This window comes from Ambystoma mexicanum, chromosome 3q (assembly GCF_040938575.1).
Source record: "Ambystoma mexicanum isolate Mex_15411 chromosome 3q, UKY_AmexF1_1, whole genome shotgun sequence".
Classification (NCBI taxonomy): Eukaryota; Metazoa; Chordata; class Amphibia; order Caudata; family Ambystomatidae; genus Ambystoma; species Ambystoma mexicanum.
Window position 1 is genome coordinate 789,032,495 of NC_090926.1, and position 16,661 is coordinate 789,049,155.

At 49.0% G+C, this 16,661-nt stretch overlaps 1 protein-coding gene across 2 annotated transcripts in view; it reads left to right on the top strand.

The window, feature by feature from the left end:
- Positions 1–685: 685 nt before the first annotated feature.
- Positions 686–16,661, top strand: part of FADS6 (fatty acid desaturase 6) — a 229,953-nt gene continuing 213,977 nt past the window's right edge. For both annotated transcript variants that reach the window (XM_069654852.1, XM_069654853.1), the window contains exon 1: positions 686–1,408. In XM_069654852.1, the coding sequence (XP_069510953.1) occupies positions 772–1,408 (637 nt within the window). In that variant the 5' untranslated portion in view covers positions 686–771. The remainder of the gene's footprint in view (positions 1,409–16,661) is intronic.

Consider the following 16,661-nt stretch of genomic DNA (forward strand, 5'->3'; position numbering starts at 1 on the left):
CAGTCTTGGTGTCCACCCGCTAGACTGCACACATTGAACCGATATCAGTACCACCACACCTAATGCTAGGATGCAGCTACCATCAATCAATTACATCAGCTGCACACTTAACTGGTGCACCCAAGCACCCTTCGACACCCTCCTCTCTCAACTGTCCTGGACTACGGTCCCCGAGGGCGTTCAAGCTACCAGCACTTTGAGGTCATACCAATGATATATAGAGGGCTATATAAATGCCAAATAACATAACATAAAATCTGCCAGAGTGACCGGAGACCATGAAAATGGCATCGGTGCACAGTATAAATCAACATAACATAACCAGTTCCCGCCAGGACCACCTTACTGATGATACCTGGACCACCTTCAGGACTTCATTTTGTCTATCTTTTGGTTGTATTGTAACTCCACTTTGCCACTTGGTCTTGCATTTTAATCATATGTCTCCTGTTCATGTCAGGCGCCCTGGTGGCTCTTTGGAGGTGAATGTGTTTGCTCTTTAAACAATTAAACCCAACGAAACCAGAGTGCTAGTGCCAAGATGCCCAAGGCACAGGTGCTGCAGTAGCAGGTAACCGAACTGGTAGTTCCAGCAGCGCGTGAGCATGCCTGCTGGGACTGCCCGGCTGAGCAGCTGCTCCAGCCCTTCCTGGAATGGCTCATTAGCCCGGGCTGACAGGGCAGACTCTGGCTGGGCTCGCGCATCGCTATTCCTTCATGGGATGTCCCATTAGGCCGGGCTGACGGTGCAGATCGAAGCTGGGCGCGTGCATGGCCAGGCTCTGTCCCAGGAGGATGGAGGACGACGAGCCCCGCGTTCAGACAGAGATGCAGCGCGCGCAGCCCGCAGGTGCGGGGTCTGGAGCAGAGCCCGAGAACTCGGACCCTTCCCTGGGTCTAAAAGAAGGATCCCACGCTCTGGAAACGTGTGACCCCTCCACACCCGCGCCTCCTGTGATCCCCGAGGAGCAGGAGGTCCCACGACAAAGCCTTCGGGCCCCAGTGTGCCCCCAGGAGCAAGGTGAAGACCTGGCATCGAGGCCTAAAGCGGGCTGCAGTGAAGAACAGGACGTGAGACCAAGAACCACGTCCGCCGACCCAGAGGAGTTACTACTGAGGTGCAGGAACAGGCAGCGGAGGGGCCTAGCGCCGAGCAACACTCAATCCTCTCCTTGTCTGAATGGACCTGCATCCCAAGAGCAGGATGAAGAAGGTGTTGACTCCTGCCGCCGCAGGAGTGCCACGGTCGCTCACCTCGGGACTTCAGCAGACTGCACTGGCGCGGAGGAGCCTCTGATGCGGGACCTGTCGCGGGTGGTCCAAGGCGTGGTGAGGGGCAGCAGCTGGTGGGAGCGGCACGGGGTGGACTGCGCACTCCTCGCCATGGCCTTCATCTTCCTGCCGGCAGGTAACTCTACCAGCGTCACTGCAAAGGGCTCTGGATCGTGGGATGAGGGGCGTAGGGGCAGGCACGTGCCATGAGGGGCAGGGCAGCAGGAGTGATTGGGCGGGAATATTGGTGGGTGGATGTCCCAGCAGACAGAAGGCAGGGGCTGGGGGTGGGCAGGAGAAGGGGATTTACTGGGCTGTGCATGCAGAGACGAGTGTTGGAGAAGAGCGGTGGGGGAGTTTGGACTCCCGAGTGATATTGGGCACCTCTCTGGGACCTCAGCAGTTGCCTCTGAGCTGTGACCCACTCTAGGCGGTTGAGTGTGACGTCCACCTGCCATCCCTGGAGTCACACAGGTGGACCTTATTCAGAGCAGGGATTCCAGAAATTATTCTAGCAAACATCGTATGCCTCCGGAATATGAAAGCTCAGCCTGAAGCGTGGGTTTGATCTGTCGGCCATCACTGGGTCTCTGCTGCACGCGGCACCGCGAGCCGACGGCCGCCGATGAACATTTAACCAGGTGGTCCTTACTAATCAGCTCCACGTGGCATCAGGTGTACAGGGCAAGAGCATCCCTTCCCAGGGAGGTTGGGGGCCACATGGACCCCTCTCTCTCCGAGAACATTTAAAAATGATATATTGTAAGACACGATGATCTAAAAACCCACCTGTCGCTAAGGGCTTTCCCCACCTGACTATCGACATGGTCCGCCACGACTACAGACCCTAACCTCACCCCGGGGGCCTGCGTCCCCAGAGGGAGGAAGGAAGGGAGGGAAGGAAGGAAGGAAGGAAGGGAGGGAGGGAGGGAGGGAGGGAGGGAGGGAGGGAGGGAGGGAAGGAAGGAAGGAAGGAAGGAAGGAAGGAAAGAAGGAAGGAAGGAAGGAAGGAAGGAAGGAAGGAAGGAAGGAAGGAAGGAAGGAAGGAAGGAAGGAAGGAAGGAAGGAAGGAAGGAAGGAAGGAAGGAAGGAAGGAAGGAAGGAAGGAAGGAAGGAAGGAAGGAAGGAAGGAAGGAAGGAAGGAAGGAAGGAAGGAAGGAAGGAAGGAAGGAAGGAAGGAAGGAAGGAAGGAAGGAAGGAAGGAAGGGAGGGAGGGAGGGAGGGAGGGAGGGAGGGAGGGAGGGAGGGAGGGAGGGAGGGAGGGAGGGAGGGAGGGAGGAAGGAGAGGGAGGGAGGGAGGGAGGGGAGGGCTTTTTTCCTTTTCCAATCCTGTGTCTTGTAAGTAAATTCCCAATCATATAAGAGGATTGACAATATAGTTGAAATGAGCAGGAAAATAAATGCTAATTGCTGCCGGTTTCACACCGTCTCGGAGCTTAGAGAGCAGATCCTAGAGGTATAGCCTATACAGGCTGGGGCTTGAAGATAAGTGAGATACATGTGACACGCAGGAATAGAATATAGTTCTAGAAATGCAGATCCACAGGCAGTGGTCAAAGTGAGCGGGAACGGTTGGGAGCGGAGTACCACTACTTTTATTTTTTTTACCATGAACAGTTCCACTACTTTTTGCAACCGTTTTCACCATTCCGGAACAAATCGTTGTGAAATGAAAGTACATCTCTCCACTTTACCGCCCATTATCAGATACAGCTCAATAGACAGCAGTTTTAACTGACCCCCCCCCACCCCCACCCCCCACACACACGTAGATTTCAAGCTATGTGTGAAAGAGCTGAGGTGCCCGGGTGACTGCGAGAGCTGAGCTCCTTGCGTCCGCAGCCTGTACGTGCCTCTGCGGCCGCTGAGCGGCTGGCAGTGGGTTTGTTTCATAGCTATTTTGTCACGCTGGAACTGCTTCCTCGCAGGCTTATTGCGCTCACGGCCTTCATACTCTCGGCTCTCTTGCAGCCCCACCTTTTTTCTACGACATAGACCCCAATTCTACTCCCTCTCCCCTTCAGTGTTTTGAAGCAGTCTAAGATGATGTAAAGCGCTATACAATAACCGAAAGAACATGTTATTTCATTATCTCACCTATAGCCTCCACGGCCCCCAATTTTCCCTCTTATAGCTTTCAGCCTGACTGAGGAAAGTGTAGATGCCATACAAAGGCCCACCATGATATTATGACAGTATATTGCCACCTTCTGGCTCCTACTTCCCCTTCAGTGCTTTTAAACAACCTCGTGCATTATATACTACAATCACTAACATTGTGCCCTGTGCTCTTAATTGAACCTCCTTTACCTCCTCGGTGTATACACACATCTCTGCACGAGTGGCATTAACTTGCAGAGTTATATCACTGGTATTGGAATAGTTACACAGTGGCGTCCATAGCAGGAGCATTCACCCTTCAAGTTATTTATTTATTTTGCATTACATTCTACTGTGCATTTGTTAGGCGCTTTTACAGTAAGTCCATTCTGTCTCAAAGCGCCCACTGACCAGCGGATGGCTGCACCATGTCTGCAGCAAAAACATTAACCCACCGAGCTACGTGTCGGGAGTTGAATCCCATGAACTGCAGGTTACCTATTGATTTTTGCGGCAGGCTCGTGTAACCACTGCACTGCCTTAACCTCTCACTGCATAGAACCTGTGCAGTGGGCATCTGCACAATGTGGGTATGGCTGGCACTGCCTGTATGATGCCCTCGACTCTGCCATGCATGCTGTATTATCCCACATACAGCCACCAGACTGGGCCCACACAGAAACACGAGGATGAACCCCAAAGCTGTAAGCGGCGGGCCCTCCAGGGAGGGGAAGAGTGATTGGATGGTGAGCACCCACTCCCAAAACTAATGAACTCATATGCATGCATCGTTGTAAGCCGAGCCCCGACCTTCACCCAAAATGATTTGTCTCACAACATTTTGTCAAGTGCTGGCAATAAAAGGCCATAGGATTTTATTGTACAGATATGGTTATGGAAATAACAATAATCACATATCATAATAATATCTTACTTTTGGCCACCGGGTCTTGAGGTTACCCCCTCTGGCCCGTGCCGCCTTCTCATGTCCCACGACTCAATGTGGAAACCGTACAGTGCCCTGTACTTCTTTCCTTTGTTATTCTCCCTTATTTGTAGGGTGGGAGGGTTTGTGGTAAAGAAGCAAAGTGTGGAAGACGCTGAGTGAACAGTGAACCTCCTGTCAGTTTGGGTCCCCGTTCAGGGTCCACAAACAGATTGTGTTCTCTTAGAGCTTGCTGCTCTTATTTATAAGACCCAGGGAAGCCCTGGGTCTTTGATGTGTATAGTAGTGGGGGCTGTGCACCAGCCCCCGGCCGGATAGCCGACATATCTGGCCCCCTGAGGAGGGGGCAGGTCTTTGAACCTGAGCCCTGCGTGCCTGTTGGTTTTCCATAGGTGCTTAGCACCTTGTTGTTTGGAGGAAGGGTGAGGCGTCTGTTCGCACCTCACCCTTCCTCGGCTTTGTGTGACAGAGACTGCATGTCTCTGCGCTTGTGGGGGAGAGGAGCAGGCGTTGAGGCGGGAGCTGCCCCTCTCCTAGCCTGCTGGATGGTAACATCATTTACTCTGCCTCGCCTTGGGCGGCCCTGCGGCATTGCCCATAGCTGATGAACCCATATGCATGCATCGTTGTAAGCCGAACCCCGACCTTCACCCAAAATGATTTGTCTCACAACATTTTGTCAAGTATTGGCAATAAAAGGCCGTAGGATTTTATTGTACAGATATGGTTATGCAGGTAAACAAATAATCAGATATCATAATAATATCTTACTTTTGGGCACCGGGTCCTGAGGTTACCCCCTCTGGACCCTGCCACCACACACGGGCAGGTTACCGGCTGGCCGTGTTCCCCCGAAAGTATCTCCTAGTAACAGCCTCTAGATGCGAGAGTTGCCGAGATTTCCCGAAAGAAATGTTCCATGCCTTTGATTGATAGGTGGGTGCCACCTTTGTGAAAAAGATCCGGATCACCCAGGGTAGTGGCCGGGTGTTTTATGAAACCCAGCCCTCTTGCTGTACAGAATTTCTCTATTCCCCTGTTGAGTTTTCTTCTAGCAATGTCTACGGATTTTTAACAGTGGGCCCCCAGCCATTTCTTTCTGGGAAGGATGGCCGAAAAATATATTTCCGTTTCCTTCTAGTTGTGGGAAATGCCCGCCAAGGAGGAGCAGATTTCCTCAAATAAGTTTCTCCTTCCTGAGTTCACCAGGTCATTGCCCCCCAAGTGTATTATGAGAAATTCAGACGGGTCTCTGTGTGCGACCAGCTCTGCTAGTGTTTCGTGGATGTCGGCCCACCATAGGCCCCTGTAACCCCACCATGAAGCAATGGTATTTTTAAACGGCGGACCTTCTTTGGTTTCTTCCGCCCATCGGCCTGTCCTGAAGACGAATGAGTGGCCGACAATCCATGCTGAGTTGAACGAGGTCTTCACGTCGTCTGTTGGTTCTGCAGGGGGGGGGGGAAGAAAACCAAACGGGGGTGACTATATTAGCTGTGGTCTGATGTATCTTTTGTAGCAATCTGACTTCCATCCCCCTATGTTTTTTAGCTATGCTGGTGCCAGACCTCCCTGCCACGTCGAGGTGGCGGCACCTAGTCTGAAGGAGTGGGTACCAAAGTCTTTTGGGTCCCATCCCGCGTTGCCGATCGCTTTCATCAGCACCCCTTTAAATTGGTAGCGGCTTAGTGCCGAGGCATCTCGGTGGATTAAAAACCTCCCCCAACCTAGGGCCTTTGCGCATAATAAAGGTTGGTGATACATACTGGGCAGTTTGTTGCATCGTCGATGCAACAAATGTTAATAGTTCTTTTGGCCCCAGTTTTTGTTTTTTGGAATTCTATGTTGACGCTGTCTTGTCCGACCCTGACTTCCATGACGCCTAAACCGTTTGTGGCCTTGGTGCTGGAGGTGATGAGCTCTCCCACCCGGAAGGCCCCGAAGTAGGCCAGAAAAAATGCTGTTTTGAATAGTACGATCTCATATGGGTGCCAGCATATGGCTTCCAACTGGTCTGCTATTTTTACCAGTTTGTGGAAATCGAGGGGGCGGCGAGTGTCTATCTGGGGCCCTTCCACTCTGGCCCATCCTTTCATAGCTTAGGAAATGAGGGCGTTCTGGGTGGGATCTGAGTCACCACGTAATTTTGAGAAATATGAGATTGCTACTAGGTGTCTTTTTGCCCAGTCCCTCTTAAAGCTCTGCTCATGCGCCCATTTTAAGAATATTTCTATGTCTTTAATCGTTATTAACTCAACATGGTTTAACCCTGTGGCTCTAAATACCGTTTGTAAGCACTTACTGTACTGAGTTGCAGTAGTGCTTGCCAGTGCTCTCTCTGCCATCTCTATTAAGAACCATGGGCCAGGATTCAAACTTTCTATGGGCAGCGAGTTGTTGCCACCCGTTTTAAAGGTGCCTCTATCATGTTGGACTTCCCGGCCTGGGCTCACTGGCGCTGGCGTTGATGTCGGTATTTTGTTGGCACCCCTTTTTGAGATGCCTGTTTCTTTTTGAGCACCCCGGCCATTGCTCTTTGGTGCTGGCGTTGATGCCGTTATTTTTTGGTTCCCATTATTGCCCAGCATTCTGCTGGTATTGGCGTCATCTGCTCGTGGGCGTGCAGCACTAGCTCCCGGAATCTTGGCCACTAAAAGTGAGATAAAGCATCTGCAATATTATTGTCTGCTCCTGCAATGTGCTTTGCTTTGACCACAATGTTTTCTTGTAATGTGACTGCTGTAATGGCTCGTAGGACTCTCAGCACTAAAGGGCATTTAGTGGATCTTCTGTTTATGAAGCCCACCAACGCCATGTTGTTGCACCAGACCAAAAGTTCCGAGTTCGCTAGCTGCCTGCCCCAGATGTGTAAAGTAAGCTTGATGGGAAATATTTCTAGGAGGGTGATGTTTCTTGTCCACCCTGCCGCTTGCCATGTTATGGGCCAGGATCCTGCCACCCATTCTGTGTCTAGTATAGCTCCAAACCCCTTTCTCCCGGCTGCATCGGTGAAAAGGACCCCTTTTGTCGATGTGTTCAATGGTGTACGCCAAAGTGTTGTCCCCGTTAAAATCTTTAAGGAAATGTCCCCAAATTTCTAGATCTTGTTTCACCTCTGCACCTAGTCGGATGTGTAGGTGGGGTTTGGTGTAAGATTTGATTTTTAGTTCCAGACTTCTGGAGAATACCCTCCCCTGAGGGATAATTCGGGCTGCGAAGTTGAGGCTTCCAGCTAGGGACTGGATTTATTTCAATGTGCCTTTGTCTTTTGTTGTTAAGCTTTGTATTTTTTTCCAGGAGTTCTGCTATTTTTGTTTTGGAATTTTGCAACCATGATGGTTTTTCAGCTGCCAGGGGGATGCCCCTGCGCGGCCATTTCTTCTAACGTCGCCAGGGCTCTGTTGCATTCTTCAGAGTTTGCTGGCCCCATTACCATGAAATCATCGAGGTAGTGTACTATCCTGGACCCTGTTATCTGCTTTTGAAAGGCCCATTGAAAAAAGGAACTGAATTGTTCAAAGAGGGCGCAAGATACTGCGCATCCCATGGGGAAGCACCTGTCTACATAAAATTTGTTTTTAAAAGTGAAACCTAGCCATCGCTGAGAGTCTGGATGAACTGGCAGTAATCTGAAAGCGGATTCGATGTCCAGTTCGGCCATCAGGGCGTTCTTGCCGCATTCCTGTATGAGTCTTACTGCTTCTTGAAAGTGTGTGTATGATACCGTGGATTCCGTGTGCGGAATGCCATCTTTTAGTGATTGGCCTTTGGGATAAGATAGGTAATGAATTAGCCTCATTTTCCCAAGTTCTTTTTTGGGGACCAGTCCTAGAGGCAATATTATGTACTCTTTGAGAGGCATGCGGTCTCAAGGTCCCGCGATCCTGCCTAATAGTAATTCCTTCTCAATTTTGCTTTCGACCATTTGCGGGTTATCCCTGGCTGACTTCAGGTTGTTTGGAACATTCAGAGACCCGATGCCCTTGAACGGGATGACAAAACCCTTGGTGAAACCCTGCTGGATTGTTTCACTGGTTTCTTTGTCTGGATAATTCCTGAGGGCCTCTCTTAAATTGTCTGGGTTGATGGGTGAGCAGCCAGGGGTTAGGCATGGGGTTGTTGGGAAGCATCTGATGCTACTCTTTTGTATTTTTGGCTGGTAGTCTTGTGCAGTTACTTGCTGCATGGTCACCGTTGCAGTTTGTGCACGTGTGTTTATACCAGCATTCTTTTCCCCATGTGCACTGGTTTTTCCCAAAGTTTTTACAAGGGGTGTTGGATTTCTGAGAATGGGTTTTGTTCTGCCTGTGGGTATTAGCTTTAGCCCCCCATGACTGGTTCTTCCGAAAGGGCTTCTCCCCCTTTTTGTGGTTTTCATTGTCGGAGGGTCTGGGGCCCTGTGAGTTTTTGCTATTTTTGGAGGTTATCTGCGCAATCTCTTCTTCTGAAGGGGGCTCTGCGTTTAACATACATAAGTCGTTCTGGACCTCGTCCCATTCTATGGTTGGCCTCTCTGACATGCTTCTCCTGAATCTAATGTCGTATGCTAGCCAGGTTTTTCCTTTTTGAGCGATTTTTACTTCTCTGATTTTGTCCACGTATGCCCATAATTTTCTGCCATTGTGGGGGAATTTTTCTTCATAAATAGTTGCCAAGATGGCGAAAGCCTGTAGCCAGTTGTTCCAATTCTATTCTACCTGGGCTTTTCTGGCTATGGCTTTCTCCTCTATCTTTTTGGGGTCCCTAAAAACATCTTTCCCTTTGAGTTGGGCTTCTATCAGCGAAAATATCTCGATTAACTCTTTCGCCCATATGGCTTCTTTGATTGTTATGTCAATGTTCCATGTTAGACACCTTTTGAATCTGTTCAATATTTCTGTTTGAAAAGATTTCAGATTTTGATCTAATTGAGATCTACCAATCATAACCGTCTCTGGTGGGTTGTTGTTGCTTGCTCCTGACAGTCCTGGGGTATTTGTAATGGGGACTGACCATGCTTTTAAAGCACCCGTTATGTCAGGAGCTGTCGTAGTTGGCGTAGTTAAAACTGTGACAGCTGATGTTGGTGTTGTTGGCACCTGCGTTATTGGTGTTTCTGGCATTGGTGCTGCTGCAGCTGCTGCTGGTGTGGGGGTGGTAACTGTGATGTCCGGTACTAGTGGTGAGGTGGGGTCTGCATGCCTGGACTCGGCTGTATGAAGTGTTTGTTTGCCCCTAATTTCTAGCAATAATTGCTGCATCTCACTCATGTTCTTGTACAATTTAGACAGTTTTTTGTTACCTTTTCCCATGCCTTCCGCAGACTTACTTCTTTTTGCCTGTGTCGTCTCGTCCCCATGACTGGTTGGTATGGGGACCCCTTGTTTTGGTAAGCCGTACATATTTTCTCTGACCCAGGCCCAGCCACAGTGCTCCACTGCCTCCATTGCTGCTAGCAAGTGGGGTGATTTCGGTTTCTGGGACGGTGCTGGAGGTTCCCGTAATTGTTGTTTGGAGGAAGGGTGAGGCGTCTGTTCGCACCTCACCCTTCCTCGGCTTTGTGTGACAGAGACTGCGTGTCTCTGCGCATGTGGGAGAGAGGAGCAAGTGTGGGGGCGGGAGCTGCCCCTCTCCTAGCCTGCCGGATGGTAACATCATTTACTCTGCCTCGCCTTGGGCGGCCCTGCGGCATTGCCCATCACATGTGTGTTTCCACCCAGGAGTGATCACTCTGTGTGTGGCTGGGCAGGGAGCACGCTGGGCAGCAATACACACCTGTGAATGGACTTTCCCTGGTGTGCTGGTGTTCACTGGTCCCTAGGCAGCCCAGGCCCACCGACCCACAGAGCGTACTCCTCCCTCTGCCAGCCATTGTACATCCAGATGGTCACCCGTGACTGCCTTTCCATCTACACGCCGTTGCCTCAGGTTCTCTCCCAGGTGCTTCATCAGAGAAACACTTAAGCAGCCAGACCTGTCATGGCAAGGAGGAGACGGAGGCGAGGGTGGGGTTACCTCTGTGCGCTGCGATGCCTCCCCTGGGGAACTCACTACATCTGCTTTGTTGAGCCCTGGGTGACTGTGCTCCAGGAAGCTCACTCTGTGCTCCGATGGGTGAGGTGTGTGCAGGGATGGGCTGTCTGGGTGTACGCTGATGTGTGCCCTGTGTGTGCTGTGAGGCTCTGAGTCTTGTGTGTGGCCTGATGAGCTTTTTCTAGGGTGCTTTAATCAGATTCCATTGTTTTGCTCCCCGTGGAGCTTTGCGTGTTCTGAAAAGGTTCGGCGGCTGCTCTCATCGCCTCTTGCTGCCCTTCCTGTGCACCCAGAGAGAAGCACTAGGTGCCGGGAGTCTCTCTGGGGTCTCTGTGTATGGCCAGGGCCCACCTCCGATGCTTCCTGCAGCTCTGGCAACCTCTCTATATCCCTGAATGCACTGCCAACCTGTGTGGTAGTGACACGCACAATCAACCATAGCAGGGTGTGTGTAATGTTCCTCCTGGACTCCTTCCGTGTCGGTGAATAGGAAAAAGGCGAGGATTATAGTGCCATGAGGAGTAAAGCTCTATCCCCCCCTCAATCGCATTTCCACCTATGCATACCAACACGTTCTTCAAGGGAATTGCATTTGCCAGGCCGAGCGTTGACATCAGTAGCCTGCAGAGACTAGGCACACCTTCCCCCAACACTTCAGCAGCTCACTGCAGCCATGGCCTTCGGTGATAGCATCAGCGGCTCCACTATGTTCAGCAATCTTACAATGGGCGCTCTAAAGTTGCCTTCGGTGCGCCTTAGAAGAGTAGCCAAAAAACCCCACAAAAAAGAACAATGATGCATAGACACATAAACAAACGCACATGATGTGATGGCAGCAAGGTTTAGAATCGGTCTTAACCTCTAGTATGGCTCTGGGGGTACCCCCCTATTAGTTTGCCCAGAAAACCTTGCCTGCACTCACTTCACCAGGCATGTGCTTTGTCATGCATGTACTTTTTCATGCCTTTACTGCATCTGCATCTTCACATTGGGAAGCTGCAATGGATGCGGCTAAGGTTAGTGTAATGTTAGGGATTGGGTAAAAGGGGAGCAGAATATGGGGTGGAAAAGAAGGGGCGGTACAGGAGGTCTCCCCCTCTAATGATAAAGGGACTGCTTGTAGAAGTGATAGATAGGCAAAGTATAGGTATGTGGAAGTACAATCTCAAGGTGAAGGAATGGCAAAGTGAATGCAGGCGAAGTAAAGACAGACATCACTCTGGACACCCCTCCAGACCATCGTTTCTCAGCCTCAAGACCCATTACAGAAAGGGCAAAGTACATATGCAAGCCTGACCTGCTCCTGGCATGTTTCAGCCTCACTGGGCATCATCAGTGAGGTGTAGCTTGAGTCTCTAGGACCAGCAGGCTCACGACCCACATCTGGGCATACCATCCCCGTTTGGGGTGACTCATGCAAAACAAAAAGGGGTGATAGCTGGAAGGTTTAGAATCAATCGTAACCCCTGGCACAGCTCTGGGAAAATCTCCGGACCATCGTGGTGTAAAGACCTGAATGCAGGCTTTGCGGTGTAGGGTTCAGTGGTTATGACAACTTTCCTTTCCCTTCGAGCATCATGATGTACTCTAGCAGTGCTCCAAAACAGGGTATCATGCCCTAAGCTTTTATCATAGCTCCACTCGCAAAAGAAGACTGTCCCGTGGGTATTAGCTGTGTTTGGTCTTTACAAAAAAGATGCAATTTAAGAAAGACTTAAAAGACTCTAGAATTGAAAAGTTGCGATCCATGTATTCTTTTTTAAGTCGCACTATTTTTCAGCATTCAGCTAATTTCTGACAGGTCCCAGTTTTGACAAAAATAGGATCTGAGACACAGGAAAATAATGTGAATTGCACAGGATCAAACAGTTTCATCAAGTGTTTAGGACAGAGCCTACTTAAAAAATAAAAATATGTATGGATCCTATCTTTCCCAGACAGCACTTTCGTTAGACCAAGAAATCCAGTCAGATGTAACATGGGTGATTTTCTTGAAAGTTTAAGCCCAGGAGGTTGCCATGTAGCAAACAGCCTTGCAGTTGTTCGCAGTGTTCTGCACCCGATATGTCCGCATCACAGCACCCCATCTGGTTTGCCCCTTGTCTGTAGGTCTGCGCTCTAAGATGGTATTGCAAAGTCATGCTTGGTGGTGTGGAAGCAGCCTCATTCAAAACAACCGTAGCCAAATTACAGAAAAGCACAGTAAACCCGTCTCCACATATAATCGGGGTAGCCCAGAGCCGGCTGCTCTGTTACCTTAGTTTTGTACTAAAAAGTTGGCCTGAGATGGATCTTGTGGTTTGGCAATAAAAAAGGCAGTAGGATTTTTATTGCATATCCTAACACATTTGGTAATTATATTATCCAAAAATATACATAATCATGTTATCTTTTGGGCGTCGGAGCAGTGTCATCTACCTGGCCCGTGCTGCCAATCCTTCTTCTTCCCACGACTTTGTGGCCGAGTTCGTTGCAATTCTGTGTTTTTTCTCTTCCTTCTTTCCGTTAAGGTGGGTGGGTTTTTGGGGAAAGAAAGTAGAGTCTTCTGCGAGCGCAGAACGACTGTAATTCTGGTGCTCTGTTTGGAGTACCAACGAGAACTGATTTTCTGGGGTCAGTTCTCCCCTTATGTATGTGTTTGCCCTGCCCTAAGGCATGACTACTTCCTAGGGGCTTCCTGTCCCATGGCCGGCTGACGCTGACAGCCATCACACCTGGGTGCAGCCTGTTACCTCCCTTCCTGCATTTCACCTTGGCCCTGATGGCTCACCTGTTGTTGCACTCCACTTTCCTGTCGTGTGTTAGGTTTTGGGGGCGGGGGGTACCAGGAGGAGTGGCGCTAGGCTGTTTCCTTCTGTTTGCTTCTCATGGAAGGGCTGTTTGACCTCCCTTCCATTTGTTTCACTTACCTTGCCCTGGTGTCCCCGATTACTTGCCTGCGCCCCTTGAGCTCCCTTGGTGCTCCAGTCTGCAACGCTTGACCATAATCGGGGTAGCCCAGATTCGGCTGGTCTGTTACCTTAGTTTTATACTAAAAAGTTGGCCTGAGAAGGATCTTGTGGTTTGGCAATAAAAAAGGCAGTAGGATTTGTATTGCATACAGTCATATTATAACACTTCTGGTAATTTATACTATCCAAAAATATACATAATCATAATCATGACATTAACTGTTATCGTTTGGGAATCGGACCAGTGTCTTTTACCTGGCTCCTGCCGCCACACCTGGGTGGGTCCTCGGCCATCCAGGTTCACCCCAAAATCTATGCCTCATTTCCATCCACAAGCTGCTAAGTTCTTGATTATTTCCTCCTGGAATATTTCCATCCCTTTGATTGATAAATGCACCCCTCTGTGTGAAACAGCTCTGGGTCTGCCAGAGTAATTGCGGTGTGCCGTATAAATTGATTCCCCTGCTAATTGCAGCCGTCGGCCCTTCACTCTGCCCATTTTTCACCACATTGGAGGAAATAAACGGGTAAGAAATGGGTTTTACTAACATACTCCAACTACTCTCTAATGCTAACCGATTGCAGAATGAGCAATTAGTCAAACAATTTATAACCACCAAAGATACAACTACCTTAGACCAAGCGCAAGATGCAACAAATTCACAACTCAAACAAAAGTTTGACATAAACACCGAAAAAAATATTAACCAGGTTAAACTTAGCAGAAGAGAATCAGTTACACTCCCAAAGGTTCCCCCTACCTCATCAACAGATGACATTAAAGTCGCACTGCTAAATACTAGGTCACTGAACAAACACGCCCAAGATATACATGATTACATCCTCGAGGACAAATTAGACATCCTTTTTCTCACCGAGACCTAGCTACACGAACCAACAGGCCCAACCATTGACATTGCAGTCCCTACTAACTATAGTATTTACTTTGAAAACAGTGAAACAGGAAAGGGATGTGGAGTAGCCATAATAGCAAAACAGGACCTTAAACTTTTCACTTCCAGAATCCACTGTCCTCGTTGCGAGGTTCTCCACCTAAAACTAACCTCTCCCATAACCACTGCATCAACTTCATCCTCATCTACAGACCTCCTTCATTAATCTCTGACTTCAATGACGATCTCTGTCACATACTAAACAACCTAAAAGGAAACAATACGGGAACTGTACTCTTGGGCGATCTAAACAGATGGAGAGGAAATCCCAAAGATAAAGAAGCCATAAATCTTGAAAAAATCTCCAAAACATCAGTTACTCAATTGCAAATAATGGCCCTACTATTAAAACGAATAATCAACTAGACTGGATTATCACAAACAATGTTGAACTCACAGTAACAAATACACTGCCTTGTATTTGGACAGACCACTACAAAATTGAAGCAATACTTTCTCTAACATTCAAGACAAATTATTTTGACAACTCACCAAAATCATCCAAAGCAGGAATCTGAAGAAAATCACATCGGATATCCTAATAGAAGGGATTACACACATCATGGATAAAACCACAGATGATGACCCCTGTGACTTAATCACTTCTACCTATGGCAACTATTTTCAGGAGCTACTGTGGTCAAAAGTGAAACCTAACCAAGGCTGTGACTTGGGGTTCACTGGCAGGAGCCTAAATGCTGATTCGATGTCTAGTTTTGCCATTAGTGCATTTTTACCTGCTTTACTTATTAGCCTGATGGCTTCCTGAAAATGCGTGTAAGATACTGCTGTCTCTGTGTCTGGTATACCATCATTTACTTACTTTCCTTTCGTATATGATAAGTGATGTATCAGCCTGTACTGGCCTGCTTCTTTCTTGGGTACTAGCCCTAGTGGGGAACATATAAATTGGGCAAAAGGCATTTTAACCCATGGTCCTCCCACGCTCCCTAGCTTCCATTCTTTCTGAATTGTTTGTTCTACAATGTCGTGATTTTCCCTGGCAGTTTTTAGATTATTGGGTATTATACTAGACCCCCACCCATTGAATGGATGGTAAAACCATCTGTAAAACCTTTTTTTATTGCTTGGCTTATCTTTTTGTCACGGTAGCTTTGCAAAATGCTCCTAAAATGGTTTATGTTAATGGGCGTCCTGCCCGGGGTCAGCTTTCCTAGTCCTAAGCCAATTGTGTTTATGCTCTCTTGTTGTACCCCTTGCCCATTGTAACACTCTCTATTCCTCTTTGTTTGTTCAGGGGCCCTCCTTTCTTGCTGTTTTGGTGGGCGATTTGGTACACCCACTGCTGCTGTCGTTCCCCCACACTTGGTGCATGCATGCTTGTATTTGCATACTTGGCCCCATGAACAATACCCTTTTTCAAATTTCCAACACGTGATATTGCTTCTGTTGGTGTTGTATGTTTTTCTTGAATTTTGACCTCGGGTATTGGACCTAGCCCCCCATGGCTGCTTTTTATGAAAGGGCTGTTCCCCCTTAATTCGTTGTTCTGTGTCATTGGCTTTCCCACTGTTGTTTTGTGCAGCCTTTGCCTGTGCTGCACCTTTATCACCACAACATGGTGATTTGGTTTTCAGTACATCATGAATATATATGTTTGCATCCACCTGAACCCAATCTATCTCTGGGTGAGTTGCCATGGTCCTTCTGAAATGATCGTCGTATGCAAGCCATGCGTCTCCTTCAAAAGACTCCCTAACTTGCCTTATCTTGTCCTGATATGCAAACAGTGCCATGCCTTGATTGGGGAATTTTTCTAATATAACTGACGCTAATATGTTTAAGGCTTTGCACCCGTTGTCATAATTATGAGCTACTTGTGCTTTTCTAGCTAGATTCTTTTCTTCTATTTATTTGGGATCCCTGTATATATCGTACCCCTGACTACTACCTAGGGGCTTCCGGCCCCATGGCCGGCTGACGCCGACGGCCATCACACATGGGTGCGGCCTGTTACCTACCTTCCTGCATCTCACCTTGGACTTAATGGGTTACCTATTGTTGCACTCCCCTTCCCTGCCAAGTGTTAGGTGTTGGGGGGGGGTGCCAGGAGAAGGGGCGCCAGGCAGCTTCCTTCTGCTTGCTTCTCATGGAAGGGCTGTTTGGCCGCCCTTCCATTTGTTACACTTCCCTTGCCCTGGCCTCCCCGATTACTTGCCTGCACCCCTTGAGCTCCCCTGGTGCTCAAGTTTTCGCCGCTTGCCCAAAACTCACCTTCTTTACGCTGCCAATCCATGGCTCTGTCGCTTCTGACAGTTGGCCTATCAGTCCCAAGTTATATCCCTGGGATTTGCAGGCGCTGCCAGAAAACTCTGGCCTCCTCGCTTCAAGGGCTTCTCCAGCATGCCTCGGGGCAAGGACACGCCTCTCCTCCCACTGATTCCAGCACTCCCTTCCAATTTACCA